Source organism: Brachyhypopomus gauderio, chromosome 6 (assembly GCF_052324685.1).
Source record: "Brachyhypopomus gauderio isolate BG-103 chromosome 6, BGAUD_0.2, whole genome shotgun sequence".
NCBI lineage: Eukaryota > Metazoa > Chordata > Actinopteri > Gymnotiformes > Hypopomidae > Brachyhypopomus > Brachyhypopomus gauderio.
Window position 1 is genome coordinate 29,220,168 of NC_135216.1, and position 19,151 is coordinate 29,239,318.

Below are 19,151 nucleotides of genomic sequence, written 5' to 3' on the forward strand. Positions count from 1 at the left end.
GCGCCAGAAGGAGAGCGATGAGGGGAGTGAGATCGGGAGCCACTGGTGCTGCAGGCGCTGCGGTGGGCGGTGCTCCTCCTGCCCTTGCTGCAAACCCTCCACCGGGCGCAGCGCGGCTGGCGGACGCGCCTGGTGCAACGCGGTTGGCCGACGCAGCAGGTGCAGCGCGGTTGGTCCCAACCCTCGGTGGCCCGTACGGGAAACCCTCCTCGCCCGTGGATCTCCCTCCGGACCTGGCAGTGGGAGTGGCCTCCTCCGCTTCCATCACCTCGTCACTGCCACGGCTCCAGCTCATGGGCTGTCCCGAGCTGCCACCCCAGGAACAGTCCATGTCGCTGGCTGGGGAGAGCTCGGGGGACGAACCCGCCTCTGGACTCCTCCTCCTCTTCGTCGTCCCGGCGGACAGTTCCGAGGGGGAAGGGCTCTCCTCCTCCTCCGTGTAGGAGCCCTCGGACGGAGGGTACTCTCCATTCTCCTCCTCCTCCCCACCGTCTTCCTCGGGGCATGCGGAGCAGTCCGACGGGGAGGGGTACTCCTCCTCGTCACACTCTTGCTCCTCGCCCTCCTCCTCGCCCTCCTCGACGGGGGGAGAGGGAACTACGGGCGGAGGGAGGTAGTCCTCTTCCTCTGACTCCTCCTCCTCTTCACCGTAGTCGACGGTGGAGACATCGTCTAGCGACGGAGGGTAGGCTTCCTCCCCCTCCCCACCGTAGTCGACGGTGGAGGCTTCGCCTAGAGATGGAGGATAGTCCTCTTCCTCCTCCCCCTCGCTTGGCGAATCCTCCTCCCCAAACTCGCTCTCTGGAGTGCTCTCCGTCGAGCAAAGCACGAACGCACCCATCCTCAGAGGCGAGGGTTCGCGGGAAGGAGAGGGGTGTCGCTCTCGCCATATCCGCCGTGCCTGCTCGAGGAAGTTGTCCGCTATCTCGGGGACGGAGGATTCCCGAGCCATGCGCAGCATATAGGCGCATAGCGGGTCCTGCTCCATGAGCTCGGGGTTGGCGGTGGCTTGGCAGCGCTGGCCAGGAGAAGAGGCGCGATGGCGCCGCTTGCTGGCTCGATTGCCCCTCTTCGGTCGGGTGGCATAGCCCGGCATGGTGTCTCACACGGCTCGTCGTTATGTGACGATGGGGTCGTGGCGAAGGATGAGACACTGAATCCTCCTTTAGACTGACGTCACTTTTATTTTAAATAGAAATAGCGCACACGGAACACGTAAATATACACACTGAGACGTGTAGACTTTAGACAACGACGAGCACAGGACACTGCGCGAGCGCACATTAAATAGACAGACCACATTAGCCCCATGTGATTACGAGACGATTCACAGGTGAGACACATTATTCACACAACATAGCCTTCACCACAGAGTTCCGCAGACACAGACAAAGCACGTGGACAACGTTTACACACGCCCAAAAGGGAGGGGCCGGGGTCCTTAACGTGACATGTATGTATTAATTTAATCTTATTTAATTTAATTTTTAATCTCTCCATTTTATCAAGCAGAATTCCCAGTGTCTGGAAAACAGCTCAAGTAATTCCACTTCACAAAGGAGGTGACGTTTTAGATCTTAACAATTTTAGACCAATTTCAAAACTGTCATGCCTAGCTAAAATTTTAGAAACTTTAGTAAATGATCAGCTTCAGACATTTCTCAATGTAAACTTTGTCTTGTCAGAATATCAATCTGGGTTTAGAAAGAAGCACAGCACAATTACTGCTACTGCACTGATCCTCGATGATCTTTTAACTTCCTTGGATCGCAAGAAACACTGTGCAGCTATTTTCATCGATCTTTCTAAAGCTTTTGACACAGTTGATAATTTTCAAAATCAAATCAAATCAAATTTTATTTATATAGCGCTTTTTACAACAGTTGTTGTCACAAAGCAGCTTTACGAGTGCCGAGTCCTAGCCCCCAGTGAGCAAGCCAAAGGCGACAGTGGCAAGGAAAAACTCCCTAGTTTTTTGCATGAGGAAGAAACCTTGAGAGGAACCAAGACTCAGGGGGGGAGCCCATCCTCCTCTGGCCGACACCGGTCACCATGACAACAACAACAATATAGACAGAATGTAGACAGAATGTAAAAAAAGCAATAATGTCCATTTAGACAGAATATAAAAGATGTAATAATGTCCATCATGGTGTAGGCATCCGGTTAGGCAGGAGGTGGCCGGCCCAGGATGGATCGCTTGTCTCTCCTCATCTCATTATTCCTCAAGCAGGCGGGCAGCCATGTGGAGAAATGAAACAGGGAAAATTAGCTCTGTATGAGGACATGTACAGGACAGGTAAAATTATAAACATTACTGGAGTGTGGCAGCAACTCCGGCACTAAGTTAAATTATTACAGCCTAGCTAAAAAAGGCAGAACCAGAAGGTAACATAGGCTTGGGGGCATTCTGAGACAATGGCATCCGTCCACTGCACTGTCAACAAACTTGAGTGACCACGAGCAGTGACAGGATGACAGCACCAGCACCCCAGTCTACCATAAAACCCTTCGTCTATGAACCCCTGGATCTGTACCTTTATCTAAGGGGGATATTAATTATCAAACGCTAGACTAAATAAGTGGGTTTTCAACCTAGATTTAAAGATTGTGACTGTGTCAGAGTCCCGGACACATTTAGGAAGATTATTCCAAAGCTGGGGGGCCTTATAAGAAAAGGCTCTTCCCCCTGCTGTTACCTTGTTAATTTGTGGAACTAATAACAGACCAGCACCCTGTGATCTTAGTTGACGTGGGGGTTCATAGTAGGAAATAAGTTCCTGGAGGTATTCAGGAGCAAGCCCGTGTAGTGCTTTATATGCTAATAATAGAATTTTAAAATCAATACGAAATTTAACTGGGAGCCAATGCAGGGCTGATAGGACTGGTCTAATATGCTGAAATTTTCTAGTTCTGGTCAGAACTCTAGCTGCGGCATTTTGAACTACTTGAAGTTTATTTAGATTCCTATTTGAACATCCTGACAGTAGTGAATTGCAGTAGTCTAGTCTAGAGCTAACAAAGGCGTGCACCAATTTTTCTGCATCATCCTGTGATAATGCATTTCTTAATTTGGCAATGTTGCGGAGATGTAGAAAAGCTATCCTAGTAGTATTATCTATATATTTATCAAATGATAGGTCGGAGTCGAGTATGACGCCTAGGTTTTTGGCTACTGTGCCAGGTGTAATGGGATAGTCTGCAAGATTAAGCATTAAATTTGGAATTTTCTGTCTTGCGGCCTTAGGGCCCACAAGGAGAACTTCTGTTTTGTCCTCATTGAATTGTAGGAAGTTTAGAGACATCCAGCATTTAATATCTCTTACACAGGCCTCAATTTTTCCTAAACTGAGTTTGTCATCGGGTTTGGCTGATATGTAAAGTTGAGTGTCATCCGCATAGCAGTGAAAATTGACACCATGTTTGTTTATAACTGTGCCCAATGGTAGCATATATAATGTAAATAATAGTGGTCCTAAGATGGAGCCTTGCGGGACCCCATATTTAACCATTGTACGTTTGGATGAAATATTATTGAGCTCTACAAACTGATAGCGATTTGTTAAGTAAGACTCAAACCATGAAAGGGCTGTGCCTGAGACTCCAACCCAGTGTTCTAACCTTTCTAGCAAGATCCTATGATCAATTGTTTCGAAAGCTGCACTAAGATCAAGAAGCACTAACAGTGATACATAGCCTTGATCTGATGCAAGGAGGAGATCATTTGTTACTTTAACTAATGCTGTTTCAGTACTGTGATGGGGCCTAAAACCAGATTGGAACTTTTCAAATGTGTTATTCCTATGCAGATATAGGCATAATTGCTGGGCAACAGCTTTTTCTATGATCTTAGATATAAATGATGTGTTTGAAATGGGTCTATAATTAGATAGTACAGTAGGATCAAGATTTGGTTTCTTGATCAGAGGTTTGATAATTGCTAACTTACATGATTTGGGCATGTGACCTATTGTAATGGATGAGTTAACTATAGTTAGAAGAGGTTCAGTTACAGCTGGTAATACCTCTTTTAATAACTTTGAGGGAACTGAGTCTAGTGTGCAGGTAGTACAATTTAAGGAAGAAATTATTTTCTCTAATTCTGATTTTGGGAGTGGATGAAAAGCATCAAGTTTTTCTCCCGGTATGTAATTTAAATCAATATCAACCAAACCAGATGACATGCCAGTTGTATTTGTAATAAAGGGTTTTATATTTTGTCTAATATTCTCTATTTTATTATCAAAGAAATCTATAAATACATTACTAGTGAGGTTTACTGGAGTCTGAGGTTCTGTGCCTGCTTGATTTTTTGTAAGTTTAGAAATAGTATTAAAAAGAAATCTAGGATTGTTTTTATTTTTCTCTATCAGTGAGGCTAAGTATGCTGAGCGTGCTTTAGTGAGTGCCCGTTTGTATTCAATAATGCTATCCTTCCAGGCACAATGGAATACTTCCAATTTAGTAGATCGCCATTTCCGCTCTAATTTACGTGCTATTTGTTTTAAGTTTCTAGTTTGGTCAGTGTACCACGGGGCGAGCTTTTTGGATCTTTGGCAGATTGGCTACCGTGAATGTCAATCAAAATACAACCGTCAGTGCAGATGTGCGATTCATCTACTACTATTTTATGTGACGCGATCTACGCACATTCCTTCGCGATCGACCGACACTTCCTTCGCGATCGACCGGTCGATCGCGATCGACGTAATGAGCACCCCTGGTTTAGAGTTAAATAATCACCAGATTGAACCCACGTTTCAGTTAGACATAGAATATCAATTTTCTGGTCTGTTATAAGTTCATTTACAAAAACTGCTTTTGAGTTGAGCGATCGAATATTGATAATTCCAATTTTCAGATCGGTCATATAGGTTGTAATAATTTGATGTGAAGTCTGAATATTAGTTAAAAACTTAGGGCGGACTATTTTCTTATGATTTAATTTAACCCGGGGCACAGACACAGACAGACACAGTCTCAATCCTATGGGATCTTGGTGACGTCTCTAAGCAGCTCGCAGACAGGTTTAGCCCGTTAGTCTGCGGCCTGGTCGCGACCCTGGACAGTCAGCAGCTCCTAGTGCTACTCTGCCGACTAACTAACAGACTACGGGCTATGCTGCAAGATAACAGGGCAGCGCCATCTCGGGTGGGGTGGACACCGTCCCTGCCTAAAAGACCAGGCTTGCCCTCGAACTCTTCCCAATTATTAATAAAGCCCACTTGATTTTCTGAACACCACTTGGACATCCAGCGGTTTAGCGACGTGAGCCTGCTGTACTGCTCATCACCGCGCCGCATTGGGATGGGGCCAGAGCAGATTACGGCATCGGACATCGTCTGGGCTAATTTAACCACCTCTTTAACATTAGCCTTAGTCACTTCTGACTGCCGCAGACGTATATCGTTGGCCCCTACATGTATAACTATCCTAGAGAATCGTTTATGGGCTAACAGTCTAAGGTTGCCACTAATGTCCGGCGCTCTGGCTCCCGGTAAACAGCTGACTGTAACCGCTGGTGCCCCTACAGGAATAGCGACTTTCACGTGTCGGACTATAGAGTCTCCTATGACCAGAGTCTCCTCAGAGGGTGTAGCACTGAGCGGGGCAAACCTGTTGGACACGTGAACCGGTGAGTGGTGCTCTGGTGGGCTAGCGCTGGCGTTAGCGGTAGCTGCAGCCCTCGCTCTCCGACTACACCGCCGAGACGTCACCCATTCGCCCCGCTGTGAGGGCTCTATCGCCGGAGTCGCGGAGGCGCTAGTTCTCCCTGGCGCGTCCACACCTACTACAGACCCTGTCTCTCTATCCCTCAATAATGTGTGGACGCGGCGCTCTAAGCTTTCCACTTTCGCCACAAGAGAAGTAACTAACTGGCACCTCTCACAAATACTATCACTATTACTATCAGTGGCGAAAGGGTCTAGACTAAACATGCCACACTCCGAACAAGGAAACAAACCAACACCAGCCATGAATCAATCAAAACACTTACCGTGTCTAGCCGATATATAAACTTACGCTAGCTGATTTGTGAAGGCAGAAAGTTGGTCAGCGGCCGGAATAAAACCTGTAAAATTTATCTAGGAAGGCAAAAGGTAAAGATTAGCACGTAAATAGATTATTATACTTTAGAAAACAATTTCAAAATTCGCTCCGCAACAGCGTCGGCAGGAAGCAGCGTCACACCACATTAGATCCACATAAAGATCCACATTAACTTCCATTAATTTTCTACTTTTAAAAAGTCTACAAAACATCGGTTTTGACCAAAATTCCGTAGAATGGATAAGAAATTACTTATCATATAGACAGCAGTGTGTGGTCCTGGGACAAAACAGATCTCAACCGTTACCCATCTCTAAGGGTGTCCCACAAGGATCAATCCTCGGGCCGATATTATTTAATATATATATAAATGATAGTCAACTCCACTGTTGACTGTAAAATACATCTATATGCTGATGACACAGTTTTATATTGCTCAGATGATTACATCAGTACTGCAGTAGATAAATTGCAGCACACTTTTAATGCTGTACAGACTGCCTTTTACAACCATAAACTTGTTTTAAATGTTAAAAAAACCAAATTTATGCTGTTTTCCAGATCTTTTAACATTGATCTTAATACTTTTACAATCACAACTTTGAATGGTTCTAACGTGGAAAGAGTTAATGAATATAAGTACCTTGGCATATGGCTAGATGACAAATGTACTTTTAAGCACCATATTACCAAGCTCTCAGGTAAGCTGAGGCAAAAACTGCTTCCTGTACAGAAATAAATCATGCTTCCCAACGCACACAAGAAAAAAGATTGTTGAAGCAACACTTTTATCTATGCTTGATTACGGTGATGTGATTTACAGACATGCATCAGCAATTTCACTCAAACCACTAGATTCTGTTTATCATGCGGCATTAAGATTCATTACTGGGGACCCGTATAATACACATCACTGTTCACTCTATGAGAAAGTTGGCTGGTCTTCTCTTGCTGTGCGTCGTGAAACACACTGGTTTATTTTTATTTTTAAAGCACTTTCTGGCCATATGCCATCGTACATTACACAAATGCTTATTAAAAATAATACAACTTACCAGACCCGCTCCAGTGATTGGATTACCTTTCAGGTCCCAAAAGTTTTTACTGAACTGGGAAAATCGGCTTTTAGCTACAGTGCTCCAGCGAGCTGGAATTCATTACAGGAAACTCTAAAACTCAGCTCGCTGGTGTCACTCAATCATTTTAAACACCTAGTCTCTAACCACCTTCACTGTTTTAGTCGATATAAAAAATTTTCTTTTTTTTTGTGTTATCTTATGGTATTTTGTACATCTTGTATATCTTGTTATAATGCTGGGTCTTTTAATCATGTTATACTTTTATCTATGATAATTCCTTCCCCATGTATTCCCTCGGCTACATTGTAAATGAGGGCCACCCTCAATGTACTCCGAGTTTAAATAAAGGTTGATTGATTGATTGATAATCTGTGTATGTATTTGTGCTTTGTGTTCTGTGTGTGTGTGTGTGTGTGTGTGTGTGTGTGTGTGTGTGTGTGTGTGTGTGTGTGTGTGTGTGTGTGTGTGTGTGTTTTTTAGGGAAGAAGGGCTCAGAGCTGGGTGAGTATGACCCTCTGACACAGGCAGATAGTGAAGATGAGAGTGAAGAAGATGACCTTGTCCTCAACTACCCCCGGAATGGGCTTGGTCGGGGTAATTGCCTAGGCCCAGGGGTAATAGAACCACGAGGCAGCCGAACAGGCAAGCTGGTGGAGGAAGAGGAGCTCGAAGAGGAAGAAGATGACGATGGCTGGAGAGCTGGCCGAAAGGAGAGAGGGGCGGGTCTGGGTAGAGAGGGGGCGGGTCTAGATGAGGAGGGGGCGGAGGGAGGGGCGGGGCAGGTTGGTGATCCGGAGGGGAGGAAGGTGAGAGTTAGAGGGGCTGTTCGCACCGCTGCGTTCCTGCTTCCACTGGCCTGTGCCACGCTGGTCGTGCTGCTCTGCGCCTTTCTGGTGCCCTGCCAGCAGGGGGCGCTCCAACAACAGGCCCACTGGGAGACTCAGCTGGGGGACGTGGGGGGTAAGTGACTGCATTTCTAACCTGGTATTAGCAGAACACACTCACTCTACTGATAATGCCTGCTCACCTAACACTGCTACAGGTCAGGGGGGTTGTGAGAACATCTGGGGGTCAGAGAGGAGGGGGGTTGTGAGAACAGCATCTGCACAAGCGTTCTGTTTGGTAACCCATTGCTTCACCTGGGGTGTCAGGGTTAGAGACAGAATATTCTTAGTGTAAGATGTCAGATGATAATCTTCATCACATTTTGGGGTAGTCATGGTGTTTGGGGAACTGGTCTTGTGACCGGAGGGTCGTGGGTTTGATTCCCAGACCTGAGGCCATGACTGAGGTGCCCTTGAGCAAGACATCTAACCCCAACTGCTCCCCGGGCGCCGGGCTAGGGCTGCCCACCGCTCTGGGCACGTGTGATCCACAGCCCCCTAGTAATCACTAGTGTGTGTTCTAACTGCACAGATGGGTAAAAAGCAGAGGAAAAATTTCGATTGGGGTGAAAATCACAATTAACTCTCACACTTCCTGCCAAGTGACTGAGACTGATGTCATTGTATTTAAATTGAAAATGTTCATTACATTATTATTAGTTATTGCTTCAAGGGCAAAATACCAATAATGAGACAATTGTAAGGCATAAAACCTGCAGCCATAAAACCCTGTATGAAATCAGCCCAACACAGTCTCAGACAACAACAACATGGGAACTGAGTCTCAACAACAACAGTAGCGTCCCAAAGCATCATCACTCTTCTAGACTAGGATATTTTGTCTACAGTTTTGATGAATATTAACACTGTTATTATTGTTGTTGATATTATTGTTTAACTCTCTTGGTTTCTCTGGTTCCTTTATCTTTGTTCATCTTCCCTTGTTAACAATAACCCTCGTTAACACTAACCCACAGGACACAGAACACACAGAGTGCATTTTTCTTACTATAGGGGTTTGTTTAAATATGCAGGCGTAGTACAATAATACCTCAGTATGGTTTGTTTAGGTGTGACATCACCTCCCTTGGCATTATGGGATGTGGACAGTGATGGTGTGGAGGACTTAGTCATCGCAGTCACGAAAATCTCTAACAGCAGTGTGCAGACCAGTTCCCTAGGCAACAGCAAAGGTACTCCACACACACACACACACACACACACACACATTCTCTGCTTAAAGAGATAAAGGGTGAAGAGAATCAATGTCCTTATATAATACAGCCCTGAAAGTGTTGTCCTAATTAGGCTTGTCACGATACTAAGAATTACAACTTCGATACAATACTTAAAAAAATATTGAAATTCGATACCATTTTCGATACCAAAGTCAGATACGGTGCTAATTTCCGTTTTAAAGCCTTTTTATTTTTTTTTATAAACAAACAAATGAATGTTGCTTTGTGTTTGAAAATGCTTGAAATTGTAACTTCATTTCACAACAAATATCTGTCTGACTGAACAGTTCTTTTGTGTTAACAAAAACGAGCATCTTGTAATTACAGGATGAAACATGAGAGAACGTGAAGACGTTACGATTGAGCGTTTTGAAAATAAACAACCATTAAATAATGTGATAAAAAAGCGAATAATTTCGAGTATATGTATAAATATTTAACTTATCCCAACAAACATGCGACGTCAGAAAGACATTAAAATCAAGTCTGTATCACGTCGGTCAGTCCAGACCCATTTTTGCATGTCTGGTGGACGTTCAAAACTAGTTCAAAATCTGACAGTGTGACTAGGACCTTAACCTTTTAACTTAACATGAACGTCTATGACGAGTTTTCTATCTGAACGTCTGACTAGGACCTTTATTGGATGTCAGGACGTGCAAAAACTGCAACTGAACGGCAGTAATAGACGTTTAAAAAAGACGTCGCTAAAACTTTCATTCTGGCTTTTCAGTGGACGTTTTGAACGTCTGACAAAGTGTCTTTGCTCGTGCTAGGAAATATTGAAATGGACCTTGAAAGTGACATACAAGTGTTTGAATTCCACAAGGCGTATGAACCCTGCAAACGTGATTTTGTTCATCGCGCTGAAGCGCAGCGCACGCAAGGTCGTGCACCTCTCGAATTTTGTAACTTCGCACGCGCCGCGCCTCAGCGCAATGAACAAAGTCATGTTTGCAGGGTTCAATTCAAGCGCTTGTACCAATATTTCCCAGCACGTTAAACTTAATTAAGTTAAATATTTATACATATACTCGAAATGATTCGAAATATTGCGCTTTTAATCACATTATTTAATGGTTGTTTATTTTCAAACGCCCAAGACGTTAGTCTTCACGTTCTCTCATGTTTCATCCTGGAATTACAAGAGGATCGTATTTGTTAACGTAATACAAGAAAACTGTTCAGTCAGACAGATATTTGTTGTGAAACGAAGTAGTTACAATTTCAACATTTTCAAGTACTTTAGCCTAAATTGCAGCACTTTTCAAACCTGAAACACACTGAAACACAAAGCAGCATTAAAATTCGTCAGGTAAGTGTTCATTCCCCTGTTTTGAGGGGTGTTTCTTTTATACTACCACATATAGTTTCGGACAACACTGCAAAGCGGAAAGTATAAAAGTATAAAGTATATAAAAAAGTATATAAAGCCTCCACCGCTCGCGGAGGTTCGCGCGAGGTGCGCGCGGAGTCGAGCGCTATGGTCACTCAACCAGGCTTTAGCGCCCTTCGTTGAAATGTTCCAAAAGCACCGCAAACGGGCTTGTTCATGTCCTTCGGTTTTCTATCTGTATCTGCTTCGAATCCAACAGCACTGCGTTTGCTTTAGCTGCCATATTAGCATTACAAACTGTCCTGTGCATTACGGCAGCTTGGGTGGGTCAAACGAAAGCGCATTTTATGTAAAAAGAATCGATACTTAAGGGAAACGAGTATTGTACCGTTTCAGAATGTTCAGTATCGATACGTATCGATATATCAATTTTTTTGACAACACTAGTCCTAATAGAGTGGGACCGGTGTTGTCCTGCTGTTGTTCTGCGTCTGTATGGGGTGTGTGTCTGTGGGTGTGTATGGGGTGTGTGTCTGTGGGTGTGTATGGGGTGTGTGTCTGTGGGTGTGTATGGGGTGTGTGTCTGTGGGTGTGTATGGGGTGTGTGTCTGTGGGTGTGTGTGGGGTGTGTGTGTGGGGTGTGTATGTGGGTGTGTGGGGTGTGTGTGTATGGTTCATTGAGACTCCATCATGGCTGCTGTTCTATCCTCCTAATTCTCTCTCTCTCTCTCTCTCTCTCTCTCTCTCTCTCTCTCTCTCTCTCTCTCTCTCTCTCTCTCTCTCTAGAGTACAGTGTGGTGGCCTTGCGGGGTGGAAGTGGAGAGCTGATATGGAGACGTCCTGTGAATGAGGCAGTCTCCTCTGTTCAGTGTGGACTCCACACCATCCCTCCGGGTGTCTCGGGGGCTGCGCACGGACTCCCTGTCCAGAGAGAGACGCTGCAGCCTGGACCCGCCGAGCCACACGCCAGCCCTGTCTGTCTCCTCATCAGCTCTACACGCATGGCTGCCCTCAACGCCTCCACAGGTCCATCACATGACCATCCAGCACTCACACGGGAAGGACAGACGACACTCCACTCCCTGAGCTGTTCTTTAGACTCCCTGAGCTGTTCATTAGACTCCCTGAGCTGTTCTTTAGACTCCCTGAGCTGTTCTTTAGACTCCCTGAGCTGTTCATTAGACTCCCTGAGCTGTTCTTTAGACTCCCTGAGTTGTTCTTTAGACTCCCTGAGCTGTTCATTAGACTCCCTGAGCTGTTTATTAGACTCCCTGAGCTGTTCTCTAGACTCCCTGAGCTGTTCATTAAACTCCCTGAGCTGTTCTTTAGACTCCCTGCGCTGTTCCTTAGACTCCCTGCGCTGTTCCTTAGACTCCCCAAGTTGTTCTTTAGACTCCCTGAGCTGTTCTTTAGACTCCCTAAGCTGTTGTTTAGACTCCCTGAGCTGTTCATTAGACTCCCTGAGCTGTTCATTAGACTCCCTGAGCTGTTCATTAGACTCCCTGAGCTGTTCTTTAGACTCCCTGAGCTGTTCTTTAGACTCCCTGAGCTGTTCTTTATCTGTAATGAATCACACTGCTTAATGTGTGGATGTGTCTGGATTTTCATTGGCTTAGATAAGGAGCATGACATAGTTGTGAAATGGAAGTATGAGTAACAGGGTTAATTGTTGATTGGTTCAGGTAAGAAGATGTGGGAGGTGCATGCGGGGGAGGCGGAGTCTCAGGCCGTGGCTGTTCCTGACCTACAGGGTGACGGAGTTCCAGAACTGCTTATTGCAGCTCTACCTGCAGACCAGGTGAGACACACACACACGCACACACTCACTCACGCACGCACACACACACACACACACACACACACACACACACACACACATGTGACCAGGTGAGACACACGCACACACACACATACACACACACATACATACACACACACACACACATGTGACCAGGTGAGACACACACACGCACACACTCACTCACGCAGACACACACACACACACACACACACACACACACACACACACACACATGTGACCAAGTGAGACACACACACACACGAACACACAAATATACACACACATATACACACACACATACATACATATACACACACGCATACACATATACACACACACACACACACACACACACACACACACACACACAGATATGCAGACCAGATGAGACACACACACACGCACGCACACACACACACACACACACACACACTGATAATAAACTGTACTTCAACTGAGGTCTTTGTGAATTTCTTTTTGTTTCATCCTGACTGAATTGCAGGAATCGGATCTCTCTCTGGTCTTACACTCAGGACAATCTGGTTCGCTGATTGGACAGCCAGTGAACTTTAACCTAACAGCACAGGGAAAACTGATTGGTCCATTGTTGCATGAAACAGCAGCAGGAGCCTACTACATCCTGTTTGGACTGGGTAAGAGAGGCGAGGCTCAGAGATGCGGGGCTCAGAGAGGCGGGGCTAAAGCCTCATGTCCTTCACAGCTTCATGACACTGTGATCTGTAGGACTGTAGTTATGGTGACATGCTAACATTAATATAGTGCTAACACTGCCTCCTCTCTAGGCACGGTGGAGGCTGTCTCTCTGAGGGACATTTACAGAAAGGCAACTGGGCGGACGGCTATGCCCCTGAGCCTTAGTGTAAAGGACCCCATATGGGAGAAACAAAGAAAAACCAATTCATCTACTCTTATCCACATATACAGGTTAGAGTTATCACACACCCACATATACAGGTTAGAGTTAACACACACCCACATATACAGGTTAGAGTTATCACACACCCACATATACAGGTTAGAGTTATCTCACACCCACATACACAGGTTAGAGTTAACACACACCCACATATACAGGTTAGAGTTTACACACACCCACATACACAGGTCAGAGTTATCACACACCCACATACATACACACACATCTACAGCACAGACAGAAGACTTATACATTACTCTGTTTAATCTTTAAATTGATATGTACACATTCTTGCCTTTCTATCAGTGGTCCTGAGCAGGCAGAATACCTGCTCCCCCTGGTGGCTGGTCTGTGTAATAACCACAATAATCTGGATGCGGGCTCTACCCATAACTCCAGCCATAGTGACTGGGTGTTGGTGTGTGGCAGTAGTAGAGTCTCAGTACTCCGACAGAGAGACACACACACTGCGTGGACACTCAACTCCTCTGCCATACACAGGTACAGGTGTGTGTGAGTGTGTCTGTGTATGAGTGTGTGTATGTGTGTGTGAGAGAGTGTAAGTGTTTGTGTGGGTGTGTGCATGTGAGAGAGAGAGAATGTAAGTGTGTAAGAATGTAAGTTTAATGTGTGAGAGTGTGTGTGTGTGTGTGTGTGTGTGTGTGTGTGTGTGTGTGTGTGTGTATGAGTGATTGTGTGTGTGTGTATGAGTGTGTGTGTGTGTGTGTATGAGTGTTTGTTTTTATCTCTGTGTGTGTGTGTGTGTGTATGAGTGATTGTGTGTGTGTGTATGAGTGTGTGTGTGTGTGTGTATGAGTGTTTGTTTTTATCTCTGTGTGTGTGTGTGTGTGTGTGTGAGAGAGAGAGAGAGAGAGTGTGTATGTGTGTGTGTATGAGTGATTGTTTATCTGAATGTGTGTGTATGAGTGATTGTGTTTATCTGTGTGTGTGTATGAGTGATTGTGTTTATCTGTGTGTGTGTGTATATAAGTGATTGTTTATCTGTGTGTGTGTATGTGATTGTGTTTATCTGTGTGTGTGTATACGTGTATGTGTGTGTGTATACGTGTGTGTGTATACGTGTGTGTGTGTGTGTATGAGTGATTGTGTTTATTTGTGTGTGTGTGTGTGTATACGTGTGTGTGTGTGTGTGTGTGTGTGTGTGTATGAGTGATTGTGTTATCTGTGTGTGTGTGTGTGCGTGTATATATACGTGTGTGTATGTGTGTGTGTGTGTGTGTGAGTATACGTGTGTGTGTGTTGGGTGTGAGTATACGTGTGTGTGTGTGTGTGTATGTGTGTGTGTAACTGACTCTACTCTATGCAGTCGGCCTGTTGCTGGTCATTTTAATGATGATGGCGTTCCTGACCTACTCATCCAGCAGTCCGCCAATGGAGTACGCAAGGTAACACACACCCCTCCACCTGACACACCCCTCCACCTGACACACCCCTCCACCTGACACACCCCTCAACCTGACACACCCCTCAACCTGACACACACCTCCACCTGACACACACCTCCACCTGACACATCCCTCCACCTGACACACACCTCAACCTGACACACCCCTCAACCTGACACACCCCTCAACCTGACACACCCCTCAACCTGACACACCCCTCAACCTGACACACCCCTCAACCTGACACACCCCTCCACCTGACACTCCCCTCCACCTGACGCACCCCTCCACCTGACGCACCCCTCCACCTGACGCACCCCTCCACCTGACGCACCCCTCCACCTGACACGCACCTCCACCTGACACGCCCCTCCACCTGACACACCCCTCCACCTGACACACACCTCCACCTGACGCACCCCTCCACCTGACGCACCCCTCCACCTGACGCACCCCTCCACCTGACGCACCCCTCAACCTGACGCACCCCTCAACCTGACGCACCCCTCCACCTGACGCACCCCTCCACCTGACACACACCTCCACCTGACACACACCTCCACCTGACACACACCTCAACCTGACACACCCCTCCACCTGACACTCCCCTCCACCTGACGCACCCCTCCACCTGACGCACCCCTCCACCTGACGCACCCCTCCACCTGACGCACCCCTCCACCTGACGCACCCCTCCACCTGACACACCCCTCCACCTGACACACCCCTCCACCTGACACACACCTCAACCTGACACACCCCTCCACCTGACACACACCTCAACCTGACACACACCTCAACCTGACACACACCTCCACCTGACACACACCTCCACCTGACACGCACCTCCACCTGACACGCACCTCCACCTGACACGCCCCTCCACCTGACACGCCCCTCCACCTGACACACCCCTCCACCTGACACACCCCTCCACCTGACACACCCCTCCACCTGACAATACCTCTTTCTCCATCCCTCCCTCTCTCTCTCTCACTCTCTCTTTCTCTGTCCCTGTTCCAGGTTCAGATCATTGATGGGGCATCTGGAAGGTGTTTATGGGAAACGGAGTTTGTGTGTCCTCGTCTTGTTCTGGAAGGTTCTTCTATTATGACCACATCTGGACAATCAGTATTTCTGTTTTGGGCGGGTGACCCACTGGTCCCCTTGCGGAATATCACAAAGGTAGAGGGTACTGAACAAACTCACACAGTCACACAAACTCAATAAATAACAATAACACATATGTAGATGTTAGCAAAGCCAGAGGCTCACAACAGCACAGCAAATACATACAATTTAACTACAATTTATGTACACAGGTAAATGTACACAAGTGTATGTGTGTCTGTATATGTGTGTACAGTGAGTCCCTGCTTAACGAGGGGGTTAGAGACGTAAAGCAGTTTTCGTCATTAAGCGTGACCCTAGATTTAGATACGCTTTGATCATTAATACAGTATAAAAAAAAAACAATGTTCTCGTGCGTACAGCGTGAGAAAGAGCGATCACGTTGCTGCTTCAGCTTATCGTACACAACACTCCACAACACAACACTACACACCACAACACTACACAACACACCACTACACCCCACAACACTACACACCACAACACAACACTACACTCCACAACACTCCACTACACCCCACAACACTACACACCACAACACTACACTACACACCACAACACTACACACCACAACACTCCACAACACAACACTACACTCTACAACACTCCACAACTCTCCACAACACACCACTACACTCCACAACACAACACTACACACCACTACACCCCACAACACACCTCAACACACCTCAACACTCCACAACACTCCATAACACAACACTCCACAACACACCACTACACTCCACAACACACCACTACACCCCACAACACTCCACAACACTCCACAACACTCCACAACACTCCACTACACTCCACAACATTCTACTACACTCCACAACACAACACAACTAGGGATGTCCCGATCCAGCTTTTTGAACTTCCGATCCGATACAGATATTTATTTGCACTTCCGATCCGATACCGATATCGGCCGATACCGATACCGGCCTATCCGAGCATGTATTAAAGTTTAAAGTTATTTAGCCAACTTACTTTGTTGTCAAACTCATGTTGAAAAGTGTTTTACTCTTGATAAGAAGTAGCCAGCTGAATTAGGTGTGTTTGAATAATACACAATGGTTGGTAAGGAGAAACTGACCTGTTTACTTAGCAATTAATAAACTCAAAATAGACAAAATATTAAATAACAGAAATAGCATCAGTAAACCAAGGATTAAAAAGCCACAAGTGCAAATAATATTATAAATTATATTAAAAAAGCAAAACACAAAAAAAGTGGAAAATAGTCTATTAACAAATAGTCTATTAACATTAACATCCATTAGTGCTCTTGAACAAGTGTAAACCAAAGCTTTAAAAAAAAATCCGTGCACATATCGTAAACTAATTAAAAGCAAAATGCCTTCTACTCCACATTTTGCTGCTCCATCCCCATCTATACACTCCCTTCAATTCAAACGTTTCTGCCAGTGTTAGTTGTGTAGGACCTTTCTTTTTGTCTTCGGTTTTCTTTAGAAAGTCGTCATGTTGTTTATGGTGGTATTTCGCTAAATGCTTGATTAGATTGGTTGTATTAAAAGTTTTTACAGCTTTACTACCATGCTTGACTTTACTGTGGCATATGTTGCACTCTACCTCTTCGTCTTTCTCATCCTTTAAGGCAGTGGTTCCCAAAGTGGGGGGCGCGCCCCCTAGGTGGGTCGCGGAACTATTGCAGGGGGGGCGCGAAGCTTGGAAGTAAAACATATGCACATGTGTCAATATAGGGGGGTGTATGTAGGGGGGGGGGCGCAAAAATATTCTCATCTACTAAAGGGGGGCACGGCAGAAAAAGTTTGGGAACCACTGCTTTAAGGTAAAATAATCCCACACAACTGACATTTTTACAGATAACTTCAAATTTACACGGCGGTCCTAATGGTTAGGAGATGCCGCGGAGCTAAATTGGGGAGATGTTATGCTCGTGTGCTGAAGGTGTGCTGGAAAATGGGGACCGGATTTTACTCTCACTGGCAAAACCACAGCAAAAACTGGAATGGATTATCTAAATGCGTGCGCTGGAAAACCCGGATCGGACTTGAAAAAAAAACTGGATCAGGAGTCTGGATCGGCATTTTCTCGTGCCTGCTGATCCGATACCGATACGCATTTTTTGCTAATATCGGCGGCCGATCCGATCCAAGTATCGCATCGGGACAACCCTAAACACAACACAACACTCCACACCACAACACACCACTACACCCCACACCACTCCACTGTGCTGCCATTGCTCCTCCGCGCACCGTGCAAAATAAAAGAAGTAGGTTGTAACTCTGGTCCATCGTTAACAAGACCTGTCGTTATATATACATATATGTATATGTATGTGTGTGTATATACATATGTATGTGTATCTGTGTGTGTGTCTGTGTATGTGTGTGTGTTTATGTATGTTTCCTACTCTGTGTGTATCTACAGTTGAGCACACCTAAACCGTTCTTTCACTCTGTGTGTGTGTGTGTGTGTGTGTGTATACAGGTAAACACACCTGAACCAGTCCTTCACTCTGTGTGTGTGTGTGTGTGTGTGTGTACAGGTAAACACACCTGAACCAGTCCTTCATTCTGTGTGTGTGTGTGTGTGTGTGTGTGTGTGTGTGTGTGTGTGTGTGTGTGTGTACAGGTAAACACACCTGAACCAGTCCTTCGCAAGCTTTTCCTCTTACACCCAGCCTATACCAGAATTCTCCAGGAGCTCTTCAGCACCACTGACACAGCACTTACAGCTACAGGTAACACACACACACCTACACACACACCACTCCATCCACTCACACACACACACACACACACACACACACACACACACACACACACTCACACACACACACTCACTCACACACACTCACACACACTCACACACACTCACACACACTCACACACACACACACACTGAGCTCGGTCTGTCCTCCTGTAGTCAGCTACCAGCAGCTGCAGAAGGACGCCTCCTACCTGGTGGTGCTGTCTCGGCCTGTGTCGGGCCTGGGGCCTGGGGCTCAGGTAGTGAGGAGCCTGGGTGTGAGAGCTTCTCTGGCAGGGGCACGTGTGCTGCGTCTGGGGGAGGAGAGTAGGACCAGCACCTTCCAGATCAGCAAGTTCTTCAGAGACCTCTCATTCAGAGAGCTGGTGAGACACACACACACACAACACAACACAACACACACACACACAACACAGACACACACACACACACACACACACATATACACACACACACACACACACACACAACACAACACAGACACACACACACACAACACAACACACACACACAACACAGACACAC

The 19,151-nt window shown here is 46.0% G+C and overlaps 1 protein-coding gene across 2 annotated transcripts in view; it reads left to right on the forward strand.

The window, feature by feature from the left end:
• Positions 1–19,151, forward strand: part of fam234b (family with sequence similarity 234 member B) — a 28,127-nt gene that overhangs the window by 5,345 nt on the left and 3,631 nt on the right. Inside the window, exons 2-12 of one of the 2 annotated variants that reach the window (XM_077010314.1) lie at positions 7,611–8,090; positions 9,085–9,207; positions 11,375–11,614; positions 12,271–12,386; positions 12,892–13,042; positions 13,193–13,334; positions 13,633–13,827; positions 14,654–14,732; positions 15,756–15,917; positions 18,489–18,597; positions 18,783–18,991. In XM_077010314.1, the coding sequence (XP_076866429.1) occupies positions 7,611–8,090; positions 9,085–9,207; positions 11,375–11,614; positions 12,271–12,386; positions 12,892–13,042; positions 13,193–13,334; positions 13,633–13,827; positions 14,654–14,732; positions 15,756–15,917; positions 18,489–18,597; positions 18,783–18,991 (2,006 nt within the window). Of the gene's footprint in view, positions 1–7,610; positions 8,091–9,084; positions 9,208–11,374; positions 11,615–12,270; positions 12,387–12,891; positions 13,043–13,192; positions 13,335–13,632; positions 13,828–14,653; positions 14,733–15,755; positions 15,918–18,344; positions 18,432–18,488; positions 18,598–18,782; positions 18,992–19,151 lie in introns of those variants that run through there. The other variant, XM_077010315.1, reaches the window with a different exon arrangement.